This window comes from Agelaius phoeniceus, chromosome 8 (genome assembly GCF_051311805.1).
Source record: "Agelaius phoeniceus isolate bAgePho1 chromosome 8, bAgePho1.hap1, whole genome shotgun sequence".
Classification (NCBI taxonomy): Eukaryota; Metazoa; Chordata; class Aves; order Passeriformes; family Icteridae; genus Agelaius; species Agelaius phoeniceus.
The window spans coordinates 16,063,251-16,088,151 of NC_135272.1; the positions used below are offsets into that span (position 1 = coordinate 16,063,251).

At 38.2% G+C, this 24,901-nt stretch overlaps 1 protein-coding gene across 2 annotated transcripts in view; it reads right to left on the reverse strand.

The window, feature by feature from the left end:
- The window catches only part of DENND1B (DENN domain containing 1B), a 151,048-nt gene that overhangs the window by 78,746 nt on the left and 47,401 nt on the right, over positions 1-24,901 (reverse strand). For both annotated transcript variants that reach the window (XM_077182083.1, XM_054638328.2), the window contains exons 4-6: positions 17,470-17,519; positions 9,311-9,430; positions 119-188 (exon numbers count right to left, since the gene is read on the reverse strand). In XM_077182083.1, the coding sequence (XP_077038198.1) occupies positions 119-188; positions 9,311-9,430; positions 17,470-17,519 (240 nt within the window). The remainder of the gene's footprint in view (positions 1-118; positions 189-9,310; positions 9,431-17,469; positions 17,520-24,901) is intronic.

Consider the following 24,901-nt stretch of genomic DNA (forward strand, 5'->3'; position numbering starts at 1 on the left):
AAATCCTACTAAAATCTTAAACTTTTAAACCGTATAGAATCCCTTTACAGTATTTGAAATGGTGACTAATGTTTCAAGGAAAATATTTTACACAAAAAACTAGAATATGTAAAATTACCTGTTCTTTAGCCAAATAATCTGCCAGGGTATTTAGGAGCTTGTAGTATACTTCAAACCATGGTAGGTAACTAAAACAGAAGGAAAAAAATATTTTAATAAAATATCAATGTATTTCTCCAGTGCTTATAAACCACTACAATGATTGATCTGACTTGCACGTTTTTATAACATCTCTACATACAAATAAAAAGCATATCAACATTTTCCCCAAAAATTCAATGGCACATCACTGATAGACGGTATAGATAGATGGTTTCTTTATGCTGCTCCATTAAGAGCAGATTAACTCATAATAATTAGACTTCTTAGTATTTTCAAGGCACCAAAACCCCATTTGAAACAGTTTCTAATCTCATTGCCATTATCATTAATTGTTACAGATTTCAGAAGTTATTTGCAGTTATGAAATTCCACATCTTCCTACACCCGGTGGGCTGACAGGCCTGCTGCTTCCCTGGAGAATGAAAACCAACTTTGTTTGGGCAGACCAGGTACCCTCTGTTTGACAAGTGGTGCAGTGCTGAGCAATAGCAGAGATGTCACATTATATGTAAGAATATTGGTCTCCCTATAAAGTCATTTCTATAGACAAAATTAACTTCCAAAAATAAAACCATTCACCAATATTGCAAACACAAACACATTAATACATCTATACTTAAGAGACTTCTACCACAAGCCTGCAGCCCTTGAGCACAGTACTCTCACTGACTTAAACAGAATCCAAGACAAATAAGACATAACTGAAGAGTATAAGAAAAGAAACTCCAACACAGTGGTATTAGTTCCAACTTGCCTTCTATTGACAGAAGTTCTCTTTAACAGTGATATCATCAGTGACCACATGCTACAGGACTTTCCACCATCACTATTTAAGCTATTAAGTCTGATAAACTAAATAATAACAATAAAAATAAATTATAAATTTATTTTAAATTTATTAATTATAATAAATTATGCCTTATTTACAAGTTACACACTTTTTCATCTCTGTTAGAATTTTATCACTAACATTACTGAATAGGTAACATTATGGTTAATATTAGTTGTTAGAGATTAGAAGGGGGAGCTGGAAAGGAAATAGTGCCTGAAAGGTTTTCAGAACATTTCATACCCATATATAACACCATTACAGACTTCATTCTTCAATGCAGTGTAAATCCACAGACATGCATTTCTTAAAGGCTTTAGTGCATGCTGAGGACAGACCTTACATTGCAAATGTATATACTCCAGGAAGTATGCTAACTGCAACTGCAAAAACCAGGTAGGCAGAACCAAAATGCTTTCCCTGATAGGAAAAGGAAAGCTGTCAGGGGAAACCCTGGCTGGTAGAGAAGCCAAGTACTGCTTTGTGCAGCGAGTCCAGTGAAGGGTTATGTTTTCTTTGTAACACCTCTGTTCTCAGCATGCAGCTGGCAAGGTTTTAGAAACAGATCCTGATTCTTAAGGAAAAGAAAAGCACAGCAGAAATCCAAACACAGTTATAGTTAATGCATTTTCTAGGAATTTTGCTGTCTTTATAAATGCTTTAACTACTGGCTCCTAAAAAAACCAAAACCAACCCCCTCCCCCCCCAAAAAAAACCAAGCAAAAAAAACCAAAAAAGACCAAAACACCCCACAAAAATCCATCATGAATTTGTTCCTGCCAAGCCAAAGAGACAGCGGCAATGATTTAATGATTTCCTTTAACTCCACCATATTAATGTCTTTATCACACTTTACCATACATTGTATTGGCTACTAATCAAAACAACATCAACCTCTTAATGCTCACAGACGTTTTTAATGCTTGGTATTGCTGACAGTGGTTAAGGTGTGACATTACTACATTTGTTTTTCAATATTTTCTTAATATAATCATAAAATTTACTTTAGTGCACCTTTGTAAGGCTGCTTACAGGTGTGAACATTCCATGCCCTCATAAAACACCCACCATATCAGCACCTAAAACATCTGATCTTTGAACATTCTTTCACCTAGGACTCCTGTTCTGTAATCTTCTCAAATCATGCTCACCTGGTTTTACACATCACTGAAACACACCACAGAGAGGCAAACAGAATTAATTGTTCGCTGCAGTGTTCAGAGTTTCTGCAAATGTCAGAGCTGTGGAACAGCTTCACAGAATTACTCAGAATTAGAGCACGGACTGGAACACTGTCCTAGCATTTTGTCAAAGACAAGGTACAAGGTGGGTATAACTTGCAAAGTATTTTTATAACAATGCACACACAAATGGGCAAGACTACCTAAAGGCTTTCCATTTTATTGCTACCTCTGTGTTAACAGTATACATGACCCCAGCACATTTTGCTGTAGAATACTCTGAAATCTCATCTGATAATCCATTTTTGATAATGAACATGTATGAACAAAATTCTATAAAAATAAATTATATTTCAGTAAAATATTAACCATACTTTTCTAGATGCATGATCTCAGCTACCCTATTAGTGAGAAAAGAAAAATTAAATGCAATTTTTATGCATTTAAAAAGGTCAAATTAATTATTTGAAATTATGAATCCTAACAGAAAGCCAAGGGAGATTTTTATTTCATAGAGCAAGTCATGCTGACCAGAGTACTTGCATAGAAATTTCTTCCCTTAGCAACACCAGGCTGATGTTACACTTTCCATGTCTTTGTGCAAATGAACCACTAAGGAAAACATCCTACTTGACCATAGTTTATGAAAGTCAGTTTCCTTCATGAGCTGAAAGAATAGTAAAAGAATTGCTTTAAGCCTTATAACCACAGACACAAGGTTAATCGCATTTTAATGTGTCTCTTAAACCTGAAAAAAAGAGGAAATCAAAATAAGTACTCCATTACACTATATGGCATGAAACCAAAGGCTGCCAGAACCTGTCCTCTGCTTCTTTACTACATAATCTTCAGTTCTTCAATAGCACAGCCTGACTGGTAAAGCTTTTGTCAATATTTCTAATTATAATGAGCTTCAACAAAATATTACAAAGATCTATTGAAAAACGACAAAGTTCCCTTTATATTTTTCTTTTATGTATTTGCTAATTGTAATTCATTCAACATAATTAAGAATTGTTATACCTGCTTTTTCATAAACAGTAAAGAGTGCATTTGCATGTGTGCATACACAATGCATCTCTGCATTCAAAGTAAACACAGGTGTCTTTGGTCATGATAAAGACACCACCAGGTGGTTTTATGGACTGTCAACTCAAAGACCAAGTCCAAGCTCTTTGCAATTTGTTAAATCCCCAAGGCTGTCAAGCAACACTTTTGTCCTCTTTCATCAAAGGCTGATTTTGGAAGCACATTTATTAATAATCCCATTAATTGATTTGGACTGCTCTAGTAAACAGATTTCTTGGTAGATAAACACTGGATCCTACAGGCTTTACATCTTTATCCTGTATATCATATTGGACAAAGAATTGTATATGGAATCCTAGAATCCTGTAGGTTTGAAAAGATCTGTGAGACCATTGAGTCCAACCATCAACTCAGCACTGCCAAATCTACCACCAAACCACATCCCAAACACCTCATCTACCTGTGTTTTAAATCCCTCCAGGGATGGTGAATCCATCTGGGAAGCCTGCTCCAGTACTCAACAATCCTTCCCATGAAGAAACTTTTCCTAATATCCAGTCTAAACCTTCAGTGGTGCAACTGGAGGCCGTTTCCTCTTGTCTCATGATGTATTACCCAGGAGAGAGCCCGACACCCACTTGCTACCTCCTCTTTTCAGGTGGTTGTAAGGAGCTGTAAGGTCTCCCCTGAGCCTCCTTTTCTCCAGGATAAACACCCCCAGCTCTCCCAGCTGCTCCTGATCAGGCCTGTGCTCCAGACCCTTCTCCAGCATCTCAATGCCCCTCCTGAAGTGAGTGGCCCAAACCAAGCACAGAGTTCAAGGTGCTGCCTCGCCAGTGCCGAGTACAGGGGGACAATCCCTTCCCTGGTCCTGCTGGCCACACTATTCCTGATCCAGGCCAGGATGCCCTTGGCCTTCCTGGCCACCTGTGCCCAGCTGGCTCTTGGTCAGCCACTGTCAACCAGCACTCCCAAGTCCTTTTCCACCAGGCAGCTTTCCAGCCACTCTGCCCCAGCCCGTAGCATTGCATGGGGCCGTTGTGACACAAGGACAGTACCCAGCACTTGGCCTTGTTGGCTTGTTTGGCATTTGTTTGTATGACAGCTAAAATCCAGAAGCATTTCAGGTCAAAGGATCTTCTGACCTTGCCCTGTTAACAAATCCTCAAAATTATTTAGCCTTTGCTACCGCAGTAGAACTCGTCTATGTAGAGAAAATTCATCCAGCATGCAAAAGTCCATCAGCATCTACTAGTTGGGTAACTATTTTTTTTTCAAGACAGTACAGAAATGCATTATCTGAAGCACATAGTATTTAAGTGGCTGAATTTGACAGAGGAGACCTGTAATATATTACTCCTCCTAATTAAGAACTGGCAAACTAATATGTATCTTACACACTAAAGTGTACCCTAATGTGTTAAGGTACACACTAATATGTACCTTAACAACAGAAAAAAAATCAAAATTAAGGTCCATGACCAGAAAAACCTCACCACCATACCTGTATTCATAAAACTATTTATGAGCAGTCAGTACATTTCATAATTAATTAGCTGTCTTATGAAAACTTCTAAAGGTTATCAATGAAGCCCCTTTACAGTACAGAAAGCAGAGAAAAATCAGGGCTTTAAATGATCAATTTTAATGTATTTGGAAGCCGAAATTAATTTCAGTTCTGAAACTATGAGACCACTAATGGTTTCTTATTTATTTTTCTTTAATTGTAGCCACTGTCCTTGCATTCCTCAAGTTACCATCAGAAACTGTTAGACAAACAAACATGTAAGACAAACATAGGACAACATCCAGAAACATACAACAATTTCTCTAAATATTTCTTCCATAATAATGAGAAACAATAAAAGCATAAACAATATTAATAGATCTATATTCCCTGATGGAGAATACAGGGGTCTTTATTTAAAAGTATAGCCCCTGTCTGTCACAAAAGCAAGAGACCAAGATCCTTCATGGTTAATTAAAAACATACTTAGCATTTTCTCTTAATCCAAATGAGCCACGAGGCAGGAGCTCAGACTTTTATTCAAAGTCACACACAACCCTTGTTGCCGTAAGTAGACTTCCACCTCACTGGTGCTTCTACTACAGCTCTGATAAAACTTTTACATTCATGAGTCAAAGGTTAAACAAAGGAGAGGAAATGTTTTCTGTCAAATAGTCAGGTAACCACTAACAGTCCTGAACTATCAGCAGGAATCTAACTTCTAGTAATCAAATAAAACTAAGGAAACTGCCTTTCCGTAGCTAAATGTCTAATGTCTAGGGGCTACTTTTCTGTCTGGAAAATTGACACAAAATGTGTAAAATTGAAACATTCTGCTTCTAAGGGATTTGCCTAAAGGAAGAGTGAAAAAGTTTCAAGCGTGGTCTGAACTAAAGAACTACAAAGCCTTACCACATAAACCTGTCTTCCTTATTAGAGCATTTCATTTGGAAACGTAGGTGACAATTTTACAGTCATAAAATTAACAAAATCTAAGACTGAGCATTTTAATGATGCATTTTGTATTCCTCTGCATACCTAAGGTCAACTTCAGAGTCCATCAAGAGTTTCAATTTATTTATACTTTGTACTAAAACCATTCAGGTAATTCAAAATCAATTTCATGTAAACCCAGAAAGTATCATTTCTACTGCAGGCAGCAGTGATACTTAGAAACAAAACCCAGAAGAATTAAGTCTACTATTATTCAAAAGCAGACAATCAAGTTTCTGCTGCACCACTTCAAATCTCAACTAGTAAAACTATTTCCCAAAAATAGGTAAAGTAAAACTAGGATAAAAGATGCAGTATAGGATATGAGCTCAACAAGTTATTGTAGAATATGCCTATTGTGTATCCCTTGTCTTACAGGGCTGCATTAGCTCAACACTGTGTGGAGAGGGAGGAGGTGACACAGCAGGATTCACACCGAGAGCTTCATGAAGCAGCCATGCAGCTTAATGAAAAGCACTAAATTAAATAAAACCTGCAAAGGAATCACACAGCATTTCTGGAGAATAATCCAAGAGTCATTTTCTCATCTTACTATGGTTTAGCACTTCAAATTCGGCAACTGCAGTCAAGCTCTGCACATTCATTCTAGACAATACAACATCACAATTAAGTTTTTCAAACAAAAATGCCTGAGAAAGCTACCTTGGGAAATTTTTATTTCACTTTATAAACATAGAGAGCATTTGAACAATGCGTTCTGATTTGGAAGAAAATCCTATTTACACAATTCATATACATGTGCATATAAAATGCAAAAAAACTCCATAAAACTTATGGATGAATTTTGTATGTACAAGTATATTTTCTGTTTCAAACTATCCAGTTTAAAGCAGGACCATGTGGCTGCAAATTCAGAGATAATTTCCTTTAATTAATGTTTCAGATGGACAATGAATTATAGAGCAAAGTCCCATAAACCACAATGACTTTAATCTTACATGCAGCTTTGAGTTGCTGGTGTAAAACCTGAGGACAACCAGCCTTTACTTCAGCTTTCAGTTAAGAATCCCATTCAGCAGTTGAAATTCTATCTCTTTAGACGCCCTGGTAGAGGTTAACACATGGCTTGGTACTATCCACAAAGGACACCTACAAGGGAAAAGCTGTGAACTGTTGCCCACTCAAACATCTAAAGCATTTCCTTCCAATCACTTTGACTGGCTTGTTCCTGCTTGTCTTTAGAGATTTTTAGTTACATTTCAGTTATTTATGACAATTCAACTAAGTTTTCTGTATTTAACTATCTCTAATTGTCTTTGTCAAAGCCTCAGTCAGTAATCTTATTATAGTCCTCTTGTCCAAGGGGATACATCCATGTACACAGGAGAAGGCAGTTTGACACGGCATTCCTGTACACGTGCACCTGTGTGTTTATAGAAAAGTCCATGGCTGTAGCGCACACACCTGTGATGAACAAGAAGTCTGAATTGCCCATACATCAGCCATCATGTGTATACACATAGCAAATATAATTTTATGTGGTTTTGATATATGGACAAAAGCGAGGTTGAACATGCACACACATTCTTTACATATAAAGACAGCATTCCTTTTTTTTTTATTATTTTGGTTAATTTAAGAACAATAAGAACATGCAAAGGAGATAAAATGCCCAAAGAAATCTGCTTAGTGAGTCTTCTTTCACTTGGTCACTTCTAATGAATCTTGGGATTCAGAGAAAAAAACAGACTGGCTACTAGAACATATCAGGTGGAAATAGTGATGCATTCCTTCCAGCTAAACACAACACAACACACACATTCTGGAGATAAGCAGAGAACCCAGCCACGAGAACAGTGCTATGAAGCTAGTGCTGTTATGCATTCAGCTGTGCATTGTAAATTTGAAATTGTCACAATAAAAGCAATAAAGGCAATGCTTTGGATACGGTTCAGTGAAAAATTATAGCTTGCCACTTTTCATTTTCCTACTTATTTCTACCAAGTAACAGACCATTGACTAATCTTTAGCTGATGCACGTCCATGGGGAAATGTTAAAAGAAATACCCAGTTTACACCAGCTGAGAATTTACATCCTTTGCTTTGCAGCACTCCATGCAGTACTTAAATGCACTTGAGTGTGCATAACTGATTAGATGTTGTTACAGCCACAGAAACAATGCAAAAAATTTTGTTTCTAGCTTGATGAGGGGAGAAAAGATTAACTCAGAGAAAAGAGCTAAAAGCATACACATATATTTTCACTCTGGGCTTTAATAAGTTATATTAAAAAAAAGGTATCACAGAGAAAATGGCTAAATATTACGCATTCCAAAAGCCTAAGACTTAAATCCTTCTGAAGTATTACTAAAGGCATATTTCAAAGATCCCAGAAAGCAAAATAATTTCCAGAATGTAGTATTTCCCTTTTGCTACTTTCATTATATGGTAGTATTCTTTCTTTTTTTTTTTTTTTTTTTTTGCAATATTTACAGCAAACCTTCTTTTAAAATTACTTGCCAAAAACATTCAGCGTACTGGCTCTCAACATTAGTTTGGCATCTGTTTAAAAGTTCATTAAAATCTTGATGTGCTCTTTCCAATAATTTTAAGCACTACTGTACAAGTCTCTATATTGGCTGGCTCTTTTTTCCCTCAGTGTTCATTTTCTGATAATCCTTTTGCAGGCTGATGTTGGATTTTTCTCCCTAACTCACATGGTCTATCCTAGGGACATCCTCCACAACTACCTGATTTCCATATTGCCCAAAAATCTGAGAACTTGCTTTTCTCCATATTCTTCCTATCCTATTCTCCAAAATTCTCTCTTTCCCATTTGCTGCCAATGCATTTGGCTCCTCCTCTCTTATGTTTGTCCAGATTCTTGCTTTAAAAGCAATTTAAATTCAATTTTTTTCTTCCTCTTTGCTGCTGAACTGGACATTCGTATTTCCTCTACTGGGCTTGCAGGCTGCTAGGTTCTTAATTGAAGTTGCAAATCTGTCCTTTAATGAGATCACTCTGCCTTTAATTTAATTACAATGGTTTTAGGACAGCTAAACAAATTGGGGTTTTTTGTTACCAAAACAATTATTTTAAGAGAGAAGAAAGAAAAAGCAGAGAGAGAAACAAAGTATTTCTTTGGGGTCACTCTCCCCAACATCAGTATCTTCTCTGCAATAAAACAGCATGCTCTTGTGAACTCTCTGGATCTACTGTTTCTTATACTAGCCATTGTCCAGGCAAAGAACTTGGAACAGACAAGTTCCAAGACAAAAATCTCCTTTCCAAGGACAGGAATACAGAATAATGCACTTTATTGCTGAATTGACAGAGTGCTTGTCAAAGATCTGATTAGAAAGTAAAAATATCCACATAACAGTCCAAGCCTCTAAGGCTGCAATGTATTGTTCTCTGCATTTAAGCAGAAATTTCATGTTATTTGAATAAAATTATTAAGTTCACAGAAGAATACCATCATATGGGGCTTGAGGCCACTTTTTATGTGAAAGCAATAGTAACGCTGCCATAGAAAAATAATACCTGATAGCAAAGTTAAATACATTAGCAGAGAACTTGGAAAAGATAATTTTTTTCCTGTATTTTCCATATTCACTCATTGAGTCAATTTTTATTGTGCCACCTTACCTTAGGATACAGAGGCAGACCTTGCCTCCTGACGTCAAACGGCAGAATCCAAACCTTTGCTTACTTTCAATGTCAGTGAGCACAAAGGTGAAATGCTGTCCTACTTGGTTTTGGGACACCCTGAAAAAACAGATACAGAGCATAAAACCATTAAATCACATAAAACATGAGCATTTAATTCATCGGCCTCAATTATTTTCATGCTTAATCCTCACTATAATCCTCAATACAATTCTATTGTCTGCTGTTCTTTTCCAGTTTTTACACAATCTTCTACAGCAGAATACCTAAGAACCTGCCAGTAATGATTAACACCTGCTATTTCTGGTTCAATCTTAGATGACCATGCTGAAAATTAATTCCCAGAGAAGCTAAAAATCATCACAGACCCCAGTCTACCAGGCAGAGAGCACCAATATTTAATTTATCCCCTGCAATATGGAGCAGGGGTCTGTTGAGGTTTTGCGGGTTCGTTTGGGTTTTTTTAAAATCTCCAGCAAAATAAAATATAGAAAATCTCCCCCCTAGGGAAAAAAGAAAGTAGCAGTTGATCAAAGGGCAAGAGAAGCTACATAGGACACAGATTTTTTACTGTTTAAGACGTGCGTGACAAAGGTTTAAAAATTAAGTACATGGTACCACTATCCAGCCTGTACAGTCTCCCACTCTTTTCAGTTTATTTTACCCCCTCTTGAACATAAAGTGACTAAAATGAACCAAAAGCCTGTACTGAGCATACAACATTAGAAGATACACTTACTCCAATATAATCATCCATAAGTAATGGCCTTTTTTCATTAGGTAATTAATCTCAAATCATTAAAACAAGCACTTTCCTCAGCTGCCTTCAGCAGCCTGGAACAATCTAGTGCTCTCTTCAACCACTGTAAATACTCAATGGCTTGTGCCCAGTCCCTCCCTGCTCAGGTTCTGGGGAGCTGGGATGCTGCACGCTGCCCTGGCACCACAGAGCCATCAATAACCTGGCCCTACTGCTCCCCTGCCACCCCTGCGGTTTCCTCTGCCACATCTCTGCACTTTGCTCCTTCCTGCAGAGAGCAGACTGCCATGGAATGTGCTGTGTGGTTTCAGCACCCCTGTGCACCCTGGGGCTCCCACAAAAACCAGCAGCAGCTGCTCAGCTGGAGCACTGGAAATGCTCCGAGCAGTGACCTTGGCTGCCTCTGCTCCCACCCTCTCTCAGCTCAGCCATGTCCCACTCTGAGCCCTGGAGCTTCCAGCAGCCAGTCCTGGCTTCTCCTCACACCATGGAACACCTGGCAGGGTTAGGCTGGAGGCTCTGTGCACAACTATACTAACCCAAATTGATTTTCATGTACTGTGTACACCTATGTCAGGCAAAATGTCTGTACACAGGGCCACTTTAAAAGTGAGATATAAATTCTGATATTTTCTATTAAAAATAGCCCAGCCAAGTTATGAGTTCAGTGGGAAGCATTTCTGATGCCACCTCACCATCTCCAAATCACAATCTTCCCTTTGCTTCTTTAAGAGAGGCAACTCCATGTTTGACACGCAGCATAAAAGCGGCCCAGCTTGAAAACCACTTCCCACACAATTTAGAAAGAGATGTGAGCAGCAAGTCCCAGATTTTCAATTTGAGAAACACTCCAAGGCTAAAACTAAATTTCCACAAGAACCCAAAAATTTGCATTTGGTCCCGTTTGCTTCAAAAGAACAGCTAACAGAAGCCAGTGACCAACCATCCATCTGGACTACATTTTCTGCTCAGTTTAAAATACTGAATTAATTCTGAGTTTCTAATTTGAGAGCTCCACTTAAGATGTGGGGGCAGCAAGGATGCCTGTTTTTTCACTCCTCTTCAGCAGAATTAAAACTGACTATATGTAAGCCCTACCATGAAAAACCAATGATAATTGGGGATTTCAATCGATAGATGACCACAATGTATAAACCAGATACATAAAACATTCCACAAGTGCTAGCACTACAGCTTTAACACATATATAGCATGTTCCATCCTGCAGACACTGGCCAAGTGACTTGGGGTTTGTGCCTCTCTGTTTCACTGCAGCACATTCAGCTTGTTCAGAAATCAAGTCTCCCCTCCAGCAACAGGCAGCAGCTCCTGGCCCTGGTACCTGGACCACAGCATTGATGCCTCTCAAGTTTTCCTAGCATGGAAACCAGCACAGATAAAATGAAATTATCATATACCAGAATTCCCTCAACAAAATGTTTTCCAGACTTGTTATTGGAGCACAAGATAAACCAGCCCAGCTGCAAAACCTTTCTGCAAAATGCCGCTCTAGTCAGCTGTTTGAAGGGAGCATGATCTGCTCCCTTGAAGGGGAGAGCAGGCACAAATCGTTCCCAACCAGTGCTGACATTCTCCTCACTCTTTCCTCTGCCTTGCTTTTGACTTACTTTCAACTCTTGCCCTGCATGCTCACTTTTAATGTTAGTTCAATAATAATAAATCACTAATAATGAAGAATGTGTGTAAATACTTATTAACCCTGCAGACTACAATGGGCTCTTTCAAGGTTATTACAGTTCACTATAGAAATAAAAATAGGTTTTAAAATTTTCTGTGTGCCTACACAATGCAGAAAAGGCTCTTTAGTACACATAGAGTAGGTAAAGAGTAATTTTAAAGATTTTTGTTTACACTACAGCCATTGCTTAGGCCTTATTTTAAGGGAGCCTTGAGAGAGTTGATTAAGGCAGGAAACTGAATCTCTCCTTCAAACAAAAAGCAGCATATCTAATCACTAAATTTATCCTTTGCTCTCCACAAAAACTGCTCTTCTTCCAGATTATTTTGTTTAGGATACAGAAGATGTTTGAAATTATTTTTTTCTTCAAATTTTAGAAATTTTTGAGGAGTTTAAAAAAAATTTAAGACCTTATACATGGGAATAGAGATTTCTGTTTTCTTTTAAAAATAAGTCTTAATGTTATTGTTACTTATATCATGTACATGTCCTTGACCAATATAAATAATATACACAGTTCTGACTGAAGCTTTCATGGCTGCTACTTAAACCTGAAAGTTTCACACGTATTACAACTCTCAAACTGATAGGGAAAACCAAACCCATCAGTCACCAGTCTGTCACCCTAATTTCCCAAATCAAAGAACAGAATAGAAACTGTTTCAAGCAGGAATTTGAAAACCAGGTGTTAAGGGGGTGGTACAAGCTGATGGAGAGACTGGGGAGACAGTGGCACCAGGCTGGGCATTCTCCTTCAGCTAATTGCTATCCCCAAATCTAAGCTTCAAGGACTATTTTCTTCACTTCCATGCCCATTCCAGGATCCATAAGTCCACAGCTCAGGTTCCCTGTGTGGAGAGCTCCTCTGTTCCAGCCAAGCTGTCTGATTTGAGCTCTGCCTCCCAGTTCAGAAAAAAAAAAAAAGAAAAGAAAGAAACAGGAGAAAAACTGCAGAATTGGTGGTCAATGCCACCACCAATTAAGAAAATTCCCACAAATAAAAAGCACAGTTAGCTTATTAATGGGGTCATGTTTTCATAACAACAGAAGCATTTAAAGAAACCACAACTACTGAGTAAAGAGTCTCACTGGGAGTATTTCAGTTGCAACAGAAGCCTGTCTAGAAGCTCTGTCCCAGGACCCTGCCCATCACACCTGGCCAAGGGTCTATGGGAGGACACGGCGCCTCCCTCAGCATCCAGGTTTCCTCTCAGACAGGTGCACTTCTGCACACCCATGGAAACCAAACAACTCCTGTGTGAAATCAATAGTCACACTCCTCACAGCACACACTGCAGCCTGTCCTTACACTTGTCTCACACACATTCACTATTACACAAACATGTGCCATAATACAGTGAGATACAAGATGCAAAGAACTCAGTTGTGTGTAACTGCTGCTACATTTCTGAGTTCACAATCCCCCTTGCAAACTGACTGCAGTGCCTGAAGGGTACAGGAAATGCTACAGTTCATTTATCTTCACCTGTACAGCTTGAAATACTTTCTTCATTATTTACTTTTCCTTCTCAACTATTTACTCTGAAGGCAAAATTTTTGTGTAAGATATCTTATAACTGCCTTTCACAAGATCTACAAATCCAATGATTTCAAGGCATCATTTTGCACTTCTCTTGATAATAGCTGTGTTTCTGCACAGACTTTTACCACAAATATCAACAGAAAAGGCATCAGCCAGGAACAGGAGAATGACACTGATGTCATTCCTGCTATCATTACTCACTCACCCTAAAACATTATGAATTAAATAACCTGCATGGTAATTCCCATACTCGAGTGACATTCTGCTGCTAAGGAGAAATTGTCTACAGCAGCAGCATCATCATTGATTATTCTCCAAAATCCAACACTTCCCCATGACTGGGTGAGCACCATGGAGAAATTAATGTGGTACACATCACTGTCTCCATGCTGTTCCTACAGGCAGTTCCCAAAAGAGTAGCTAAAAGAGGCTTGCGTGCTTCGCATTCAGCAGAAGAAATGCATCCTGAAAGGGAAAAGACTGAGGAATGAAAGGAGCAAGGGAAGTACTTATGGTGGAGAGAAATGGCAGAGGTTCAAAGCACAGATAAAAATGAGGGGTCAAGCAGTGACGTAGCACAACTTCAGGCTGAACCAGAAATGGCTCCAAAAAGAACAAGAGAAGTTGCATCCTCACCAGTCATCACCCAGTTACATAACTGATGGATGTGGAGATTGGGCTATGGACTCTGCAAAGTCACACCTGAGCTCCGGGTTGAGAGGAAAAATACAAAAGACTGCTGGAGAAAGAAAAGTGAAGCAAGCCATGCAGGATTTGCACAGAGGATTCAAGCAACAAGAGAGAACAAAATGCTTTTATCTGAAGCATTAATATTACTTTAGCAAACATTGAAAGGAAATTAAAATCTCTGTCCTCAAATGTTAAATCATCCTAGACCATATAAAAATAAATAAATGGAGTACCAAAGAAAAGGGTCTTTCTTTGTAAATACATACATGCAAACTGTTAGAATATTATATACTTGTGCCATTATTAAATAGAAAATAATTTGTTCAGAAAAGAGACATAGGTACTTGGAGCAAATGCTCAAGAACTTCTATGATGTAATTAATTTCTTAATCCCTTTAAAATAAAATGTAAGCCATAACCAGAAGTAACAATTTACATGTTTGTTTTCAATAAAAAATATATATAAAACTCAAAGTTTAAGTCATGGTCAAAGAAATTTTTTTACACCATTGTGCCTCTTTTGGCTTGACTTTCAGTTTCAATTTAATGGGAGTTTCCTTTAGATTTTTAATTACCATTCACAGTATGTACTTTTGATAATTAGTGTGAGTAGTGTACAGTTACTTATAACATCTGCATAAGGTATGCCCAGTGAGATGATGCAAGCAGCATCAAACAGTGAGAACTAAATCTGGATCTCTATGATCATTGCAGGATAGTGGATAAAAGAAAATCCAATAGATTATCTCATTTCTTTTCTTTTTCAATTCCTTAAGTAATTAACATAGGCGACTTGAAAGAAAATGGGTGACAGTGATCTTACTACTGGTGCTTTAACTTTCCTTTCTCCATAATTTGAAGAACATAGATTTTTTACTTTATTTAGTTTTATTTAGCTGGATAAGAGAATTAACACTCCATTATCTATAACTCTGCTGTGTAGTAGAAACCCAGAAGAAATCTATAGAACAAATTTTTTTTTAATTAAGTATCAGAATCATACTTAATTCCATCATATAAGTTGAAGCTACTACTTTTGCACTAGTAATTTCTAGCTCTTAATAGGTTCAGACAATGCTTGAAGTATTTTATATTAATAAATATACATATCCTACATATATGTATATAAATATACATATATTACAGGTTGAGAAGCTATGCTCTCTGCAGTACAATACACTCAATAAACGAAATAGGTATTTTCTATTTCAGGTCAAATGTTTCTGTACAGAAATTGTCATTGAAAATGCCTGTAAAATCCCTGGGAGTATTAGGTGCACCATCTATCATGACCCTATATACAAGAGGAAAACTATATATACATATATACATTCATCAGACAAGGGAAAGCATATTTATGGCTAGACAAACACTAAAATGATTGTAAGATCTTAAATCTCCAGTGGAAAAAAGCCCTATAAAAAAGAACTTCAGCAGTGTTTTTCTCAATCCTTTTCTTTATCACTCCAAATGTCAAAATAAAAATCATTAAACTGAGAAAGCAGAAGACAACTAGTTATGTTTAAAACAATTGGTAAGGTGTGTCTACACTATAGAAAACACTTGAGCTGAGTATAAAACGGCAAACACATCATGCAGCCAGGAAGTTGTTCACACAAACAACTCGCCAGCAACAGTCCCCACTTTCCTGACTGAGCTTCCAGCATATCTGTCCTTTGCTCCACAATAGATCTGTCCCTCCTCATCCATGCTGCTCCACTCCCATGATCCCACGTTGCCTTTGGTTCTCCCTGCAATCCCTCTGAACTCGGCTCCAGCTCCGCAGGCAGCTGCGAGTGCGGCGCCCGTTCTAAAGGCACCGGGGCACTGCCTGAGCAGGCTGCAGGCCAGACTGAGCAGCCTCACTCCTCCCAGCAGAGCCCCAGCTTCCAGCAGCCTCCACTCCTGAAAGCTGACAAGTTTTATGAAATTCGTAGAAATTTTGCACTTTTGAGAACACTGCTTTACAGTCAAGCATGAAGCCAACAGTCAAAAAGCATCTCCAGGGAGAGGGCACAGGGTTAACAAACAACAAACTTCCTTTCACTTTTTCCTTTTTGTCCCCTTTTTCTTTGTTTTTTACCCCTACATATAATCAGCTAAAATACATACTTAGCTATGCTAGAAATTCAAGTATTCCCACAGTTCATTAAGTTCATTCTCTTCATACCAGCAGCTAAGTGCCTTCTGAATGGTTCAACAGAAATAGTTACAGTAAGACAACTTATTTGAAAATAATTACTCACTGCCACTGATTATCTTCTTGCCACTGGATGGCAGCAACAGAACCTCACCTTTTTCTGTTAACCTCAAATTTTATTTCCATTATTCATCTTCATTACCAATTTTAAACAGAATTCTGTACATATCTTAAGCACATTAAAGACTTTAATGCTTTAAAGCCAATCACTGACAACCATATTACTTAAGTCATTAAAACAGCTTAAAGGACAGTGAGCTTAACCAGTTCAAAACCCAAACAACTTAATTAAATTCAGCTATAAAAGACTAAATAAGCCTAGTTTACTTCAGGGAAGTTGTGTTTATAAAGATCTTTATTTTGCCACTGTGTTTTGCTGCAAAGACACTCTTCTTTCCTCTTTCCACACACCAGCTTTTCCTCTACTGACAGCAGCTTCGTGCATGTGATAGATGCTTCTCATCTCCAACTCGCCATCTACAACTGATGCTCATGTTGTTCTGAAATTGGCTCAGCCAGCACATTACCTGGGTGTATCTTTCATTAATTATGCAAATCAAGCTTTTAATTCAATCTTTGCCAATTCGGACAACAAGGGTTTTCCAAACCAAGTGAGTTCAATCTATTAAATAAATTACATTAATCATTTTGACAAGACCAAATAAATATTTTCATTAATAAAAACATTTTATATTAACAATTTAAATGACTGGCAGCATTATATAAAAACCAGACTATAACTGATACCAGAAAGGTAAGGACTAATTAATTATAAATAATGGTCTGGATTCTTCTCTGAGAAAAATCAATTGTATATTCAGCTACTTCCATGTAATTAAAGTCTTAATTTCTTTGAACTCAAACAACACATTTTCTGTACTGCTCAGTGAGTTTTTATATCCTGGTGCACCGTAACATTTTTAATGAAGCTGCTTAAAGGAAACTGTGTTATATCCTTATACTAACACAGATGGTGCTCACAATTACAGTGTACAAAACTGGGAGCTGGAATGTAGCTCTACCTGGACAGAGATATTCCTAAAATTCTGTAAGGATTACATTTTGCTGTGATAGTTTCCTTCTAGTGACTTCATACTTACTTGAACAAAGGGTACGTTTTCTCATCGGCAGGTGCAAGCTCAGGGAATACATTACATTTGCCTTTTCTTTAAATCCTTCCTTGTAATTATGCTAAAAATAATTTTCTATGAAATATTTTTAAATAAATGATAACTGTAGCACATACCTTTCAACGTCAAAAGGAAAGCAGAACTTTGGAACGCTGTTCAGCACTTCCTGAAAATACAAGCAAAAGAAATGAAGTTAGGGGATTTTTGAAAAGGCTTTTGAAAGGTTTGCTTTTTTAAAAAATGGCCAAAAATACTCATAACAAATCATAAGTTCAAGGAATATATGATTAGAAAAAATACAGCACACGTTCCTGGACTGAAATAATTGATTATTAAAAAGGAATTAGGTTTGTGCTTTGGCAGATTGCAAAGACAATGCCATAGAAGCCCCAGGAGGGAAAGGCCTGGCCTGAAGGGTATTAACACCCTTCACATCCCCGCTGGGATTCCCTTCAACAAGGCCATATGGATTTTACAAGAAGCACCACACCATATGGGTAAGCCACGTCTGCTGCTACTTGTACCACAGACTAGCCACAGGGACTTCTGACAGATCCTGGCTCAAAAATACAAATGTTGTTTCAATTAAAATGCAGGCAGAGAAAAGGGAATGAAGTTGGCAGCAGAATGAATTACAGAGAGGTATAACAACTCTATACATGTTCCATAGTCAAATGCTGAAAGTGATGGAAATCGCCTACTGGTCCAAAGCAGAAATTTATATGATTAACCCTTTGGGTCTCACAAGCAAGCTTTGCTATCAATAAAGGAAAGGGGGTGGGGGAGAGCAAAATCCACCAGATCTACATTCATACCACAGTATGAAAGGATAATGTCTCTCTTTCGTGCAGAATTTTATTTAAGAAGCTGTTTAGTGGCAAATAAAATGTGTTAATTAAAATATAAAAATGCTCTCAAACTAGTCAACGTTTTTCTTTTTAAAAAAAAGTGAATTACCAGATCATTTAGCAGCAAATATTAAACGACGACTTTACAAGATCCTAGAAAATAGGTTTTATTTCCTTGCTCCCAGCTGGGAAAACAAACCCCCTGTGAAATGCTTCAGCAAGAAGAGACAGTTGACATCCATGCAGTTGGTCAAAGCTGCAGAATTCCTTTTTTGTAGCAGCCCAACAGACCTCTATTTCTGTATACAAGAGCTGGTCTGCAAGGTTTGTTTTCAGAAAAGAGCACATTGATTACAAATTTCCAGGGCTGAACATAAGGGTTTAAGAAGCTGATTTAAGGTGTTAGCACTGCAGCATGAACACCCTGTTTACTGCAAGTTGGACAGTCAACTCCCATTAGGGGAAATTGTGTATTTCAATTCCTACACACTACAATGACTACTTACTTCAAATACTCACGAGGCTCAGTGGATAGTGTAAAATATAAAGAGCCCACACAGGTAATCAGCAAGAGAGGAAGAGTTCAGGAAAAAGACACCTGTGACTACAACATGCGTATGTTAGCTGCAACATTTTAAGGGTATATGATGTGCCTCAGCAAACCTTTATGTGATACTCAATCAAGAAGTCAATGTTTTTAGAATTTGCAAGTCATACAAGAGATTTCAAGGAATCTTTAGAACTTTTACTTGGTTGATACAGTGCATGAAAGACACAGATGTGTTTTTGGGAAAGGTTATGAACTCCATTAACAACAACAGCAGTACATAGAATACTCTTCAAAAGGAACTGCTCAAGCACCATCCTACCTGCTCTGAGTGCCCACTGCAGAAGGGTGAGAAGCAAAATATAAACAGGGCAGGTAAGCATTTGATTTCTGCAGTCAGGAACAAGCACACACAATACCAGTAGTAACAATAAAAAACTCTAACAAAAGAGAGCAAGCAGAACAGGCTAATCAAAACTTCTCAGAAACTTCCTAAACATTTCCAAATAGTCTCTCTCACTTCAGGCTCATAAAGCTTGTTTTCCTGTTCCAAAGAAATAGTATTTTATTATTTTTCTAAATCTGCACCTATTCTCACACTATAGGAAGTAATTTTTCTCCTCACTAACAAGGATTTTAATTGCTGCCTGGTGAGCTTAGCACTGACTCAGAATTGGGTATGGAAATGTATTCATTTATGTTCCCCATTGTATCCTCTTAGAATAAATTATCACGAGAGGAAAAGAAAACAAAAACAAAAAAACCAAAGGTATCAGCTCAATATTTTGACGGAAGAACCTGAAAATTACGGGTGTGTTTTGCAGCGCTGCCCGGGCCGAGCACAGGCCAGGGCTCCCCCGGTGCCGCCCGGCCCTCCCCAGGCGGCCGCGCGCGCTCAACTTCTGCGGAGCGGCCTCTGCCCGCTTCCCAACTGGCAGGAGCATCCCTCGGGGGACAAGTCTTTAAGCCTCCGCACTCTTTAAAATTCAACCAGCCAGCAGGTCTATAGACTGGTGTATAAACAGTATAGACACACACACACACACACACATACAAAAAAAATCCTCTCTCAGCTTATGTCAGTGACAAAGCAGCTCAGCAGTTGACTGCTTCTCCCCTGACAGCATAAGCCAGGTTTACACAGATCAATAGATGGAAGTCCTACCTAGCTTCCAGGGCTCCGCTTTCTCCCTTAATTACAGGTGCTAGTCAGAATTTTCAAATGGAAAAAAAGAAGCCCCCAAGGTGCTTCTAGATGAATTTAAAATGTAAGTGATATTATACAGACACATTTGTGTACATATTTGTGTACAATTACAACTGGTACTCGCAGCAATCTCTCTATTGGATAAAACTGGAGCTCTGTCTCCTAACGGGTCATCATTTTCAAGGCTCTCTAACCAGCCAGGACTTCCTCCTGAGTCAATATTTACACTCTCAGAAAAAGAATAACATTATTTGTTGTCTTTTACATTCACAGCCTGATAAAATTGTATAAAAATTGATAAATGTATTTATTTCTTAAGGCAAAAGGTTGTAGAGGTCTTCAAAAAGCAAAATAGTTCGATTCACATGTCCCAGGATTATTTCCTCCTCTGGCTCTCACAGTATTAGCACTTTCAGAAATGGCCCTTGTGTCATAAACAAGGTGTATACAGGGGGAAGATGATAATGATGTAAAAGAAAAAAATTAAGACCCACACAAGTAGAGTTATCTTTTTGCTTTTAAACACTGACTAAATATCTACAGGTGCATACAAAATTGTGTTTAATTGCTAAGTTAAAGGATAACTATCTCATTCCTCATGCAAACTCCAAGAGAAAAAAGAAAAATCATAAAAATAATATCATGTGAACTGTGACATGCTGCTTCCCTTGCAAAAAGCTTAAACAAAGACTGAAATTTACAAAAATATTTGCTTTATACCTACAGCACAGCAGCAGAACCCTGCACTCTCACAGGCTTATGGTGCAATGGTTTATTAATTCACTCTCATCAGTTGCACTGTCCAACTCCAGCCTGGCCTGGTCATGCTCACTGCCTCTACAATAGGAGGATATTACAGAAGCCTGAAAGGTAGGAATTATTTAGTGTTCCTTGCTCATTTTGGTACCCGCTCAGCTAATTCTGTGTATCAGCATTTTATAAAGCAATGTAAACAGCAGTAGAAAATGCTTCTGAATTCATACATGCCAGCTTTGTGGGAAGAATGGTTCTGATAACTTCATAGTCTAGAAAGAAACATGGTCAGTAATTAACTGACCAGTTAAGGCACTTTTGCCTTCAGATATTTCAGATTTCCTCTAGATCTAAAGACAAATTATGAAGAATTTCCTGAAACTGTTTTACATAAAAATTAATACTAATTGTCTTGCTATTCATATCCACAGGGCAGTCCCACCAAAGTCCTGTGCACATCTCACCATTTCATTTGCAGTGTGACACCACAAGATGGGTGTAACACAACTGTGTGACGTGGGAGTCTCAGTGTGGGTGGCAAAACACAGAGCCCTAGATGCACCCTCTAAGCTCCACCTGCTGCAACACTTCTATTCACAGAAGACAGATAAGAAAATTTGTGCAATCGCAGCTCCCTAAAAATAGACAAGATCTTTCCAGCTAACAATTTTCAGACTAACTTGCAGATAGCGCTGTGGTTTTTGACAGTTCTTTCTATGTCAATACAGCTGCCACGTAACACTTCATACATCCCTGACAAACATGCAAAGAGGAAGGAGATTCTGGACCACATAGCAGAAGTTGTCACTAATGGATTCAAGCAAGATTAAAATTCCACTAAACTGAGCTACGTGTACATTTCTACAACCACAGATTGTTTTGACCCACAGAACAAATTCCACTCCACTGCTGAGAACAATTTTTGATCCTCATTTAGTTGGCTAACATGTAAACCACAACTGAAAAGGCCCTACAGACTAATGACTGACATTCAGAGGAATCGGGTTGCTCGTAACACTTAAGCACAGAGCCCTGTGACTACTTGCTCTCTAAAAGGTGTTTGCATCATTCAAAAGCTTATTCAGAGAAATATCCATTGTGTAAAATGATTAAGAAGCTGAATACCTGCAAAGGAGGATGAGATCACTTACAGAATTTCAGATAGATTTAATTTCTCTTGTTCCTGCTTCCACCTGGCCACCATTCAGTTACATGCCTCAGGAGAAGATGCCAGACAGGCAGCTGAAGATTTTTAGTAGCTTTGTCTGGTAACTTTGTGCTCTACACAGCAACAAGGGCACAGGTAAGCACACAGACAGATGAGGCAGCAGGACAGGAAGACTTTAGACAACAAGGTAATGGGATGAGCTTGAGATCTCAGAGAAGCAAAATCACATCAACAAGTAACTCATGGAGGTGATAGTGGAGGCCCCAAGGTCAGCTGTCCCTGTGACTGAGCTTGGAGGTGGATTGTTGCAGCATCACTGAGAACCAACAGCATGTAAAATACACACAAAAAGGAATGAGAAAAACCTTAAGGACTGGAACAGTGAAGGACCAGGGTGTGGTGCACTCCAGCTGGAGGTATGCTACAGAATGTTCTTGCCCTGTAGAGCAGACTAAGGCTGCTGTCCCAGGCAGCACACTTTTTACTGCTCTCACAGCAGCTTTCAAAGGCACTTCACAAGAAGGAAAGCTAATCCTGCACGATTAATCTCACTGTCCTACAAGACTGAGGCATAAGACTTTCTAAACTACCACAGAGTAAGTTTTAAAATTCAGAGATTTTACTAAATTTTAAATTCTTGGAGTCGCTACTTGCCTATTTGCTCCTGAATCTCATCACATAACCAGACAAAAATAAAGCCTATTTCAGACAGGTGTGTCCAGCATAGTATACAGGGACTCAATTAAAATAACAAGCTCAGTTACAAATAGCAGAATAAAACCAACATGAGGTTCAGCACAGGTTAATTTTCCTGCTTAAAGAAAAAACTCTTCAAATTTCCTGGAACTCATAATAAAAACATAAAAATTGACAATGCTCTTCTTTCCCCTTCTTCTAAGGGGAAAGAAAGGTCCCTTTAGAATAAGTTTAGATTCAAATGTTACCATCTACCTCTACTATTAGCAAGGCAAACAAAAACAAGATAAATACTACTTCACCACAAATCTCTAGCATGCATGTAATATTAGTATTCCACGTAGCAAAAAATAGTTTTCCCACAGTTCCCTGGCTCATGTCAGGGAGATCATCATTCCCTAGGCAGTATCAGAGTTGGGAAAAACAGGAAATATGTCTTTCCATCTCCACTCTTGAGATTACTATGTGAGGAGTATTTAATTTTTAAGGTGGTAGAGTATTTACTACCTTTAAGAAAATTAATTACATTTTGCAGAAAAAAAAAAAAAAGGAAAAAAGGGCACCACTGTATCACTGTATGGCACACAACTTTCTTTCACCATGCAGTAGGTGAAAAGTGGCCTTTTATTAATAAATACTTTCCATATCTCTAACACTATCTGGGAACTCAACAGAGGAGTTCTCTTAACTAGAATCACAGGAGACATCATTTTCTAAATCCAAATAAGTAAGTCTCAGAAGGTCAGGTTAAAATCCCCAAGTCATCCAGCACAGCTAAGGGGTCAGCAATATTTGTTTCACTCAAGACTTTTTCACATCTCCCCCTGCTTACAACAGCAGTTAAGATGCAAGTCTGGCAGCAGTGCTGAGAACCTCCTGCACATCCTGTTCAGATGCTGTTTCACCACTTGTGAAAAAATAATTACTGTCAAAGAAATCACAAATTGAAAAACTGGTTCATAATTATTTGTTTTACCTGTTGTTTTTTCATTCCACCTTTGAATATGCTGACAGCAAGGGACAGAACTGAACCTATTTGCAATAAACCCAACTCTATCTATTCAATATAATGCTTTAAAGTGAAGATTGCAGTCTCAGAAATGTCTGCAAAACAGTATCAAAGAATATCATGAGTAGAGTGTAGTTGACACTTTGGTCAAAAGGCTCCTATTTGCAAGATTTCCTTTTCAGCCACCAAGAAAGGCTATTTATAAAATGAACTATAAAAAACACTACAGATAATGACTATCTGCATTAGCATGAAAATGAAATATACTGAAAAAATCATAACATTTCAAGCACGACAAACTCTACTCCAGATGTGACTTGATATATTTCAAGTTGATTTTTAATTCCAAGCATATTTTGTTCCAAATATATTCCAAATATTTTTTCCCTAAGTACTGCATTAGTTACTTAAAAGACAAGTCCAGAAACAGAGTGTCTGTAAATAGTAGGATGCCATTCCTTGCCTACAAAGCTTTTAGTGAACAGCTGGCCAGCCCAGTAAATACCCAGTACTGTGTACACAGAGAGGTCAGCACCAGCCCTGCAGACTGCTCCTGCTCAGGATGGGCAAGAGATTGTCTTGTAAGCACCAGGAGATGCTCTTCCAGAATCACAACTTCCCATTGGTTATTTCATAAAATGGCTGCACAGCACAGGCCATGAAGAAATCCTGATTTCACTGGCAATTCAGTAGTCAGAAATCCGAGCATCAGGTAAATTAGGGAACAACCTGAGTGCCACGCTGAGAGAAAGCATCTGTAGCAGAGAGTGATTTATGCAGATAAACAAGGTGAGACAGTCCAAAAGCCAAACCCTTGTCTGGGCTCATCCAAGCCTAAATGTGGAGCCCTGTGGGACAATGCTGGCTCCCATGGCTGGGTCAGCAGCAGGGGAAGTCAGGGAACCACACATCACCTTGTACAGGGTACTGAAACCAATGACATGTGGGGCTGACTTTCTTGGGCTACAAGAATCTACAGCCAAAAGAAAAGGAACTGAGAAAGGAAATCAGCTTCTAAGGAACCTGTCAGAATTGTAATTCCTTAAATAAAATTATTTGTGACATTTTTATAAAGGAAACATTTCTTCTTTTACACTCAGCAGAGGTTACATTCTAAGCTTCATCACAGTGCAGTTCAGTAAGAATTGCTTGCAGTAATAGTTTTTCAGTACTAAATTGAGATATTATCAAGTGTGTTGAAAAACGGAAGGAAAATGAAACAACTACAGACCAAAGAGAGAAAGGGAAGAAGCAAACAAGCATAAATTTAAAGTGTTAACTTGCCCCTAGTGTTACCCAATGCAGAAAGATGATTATCCC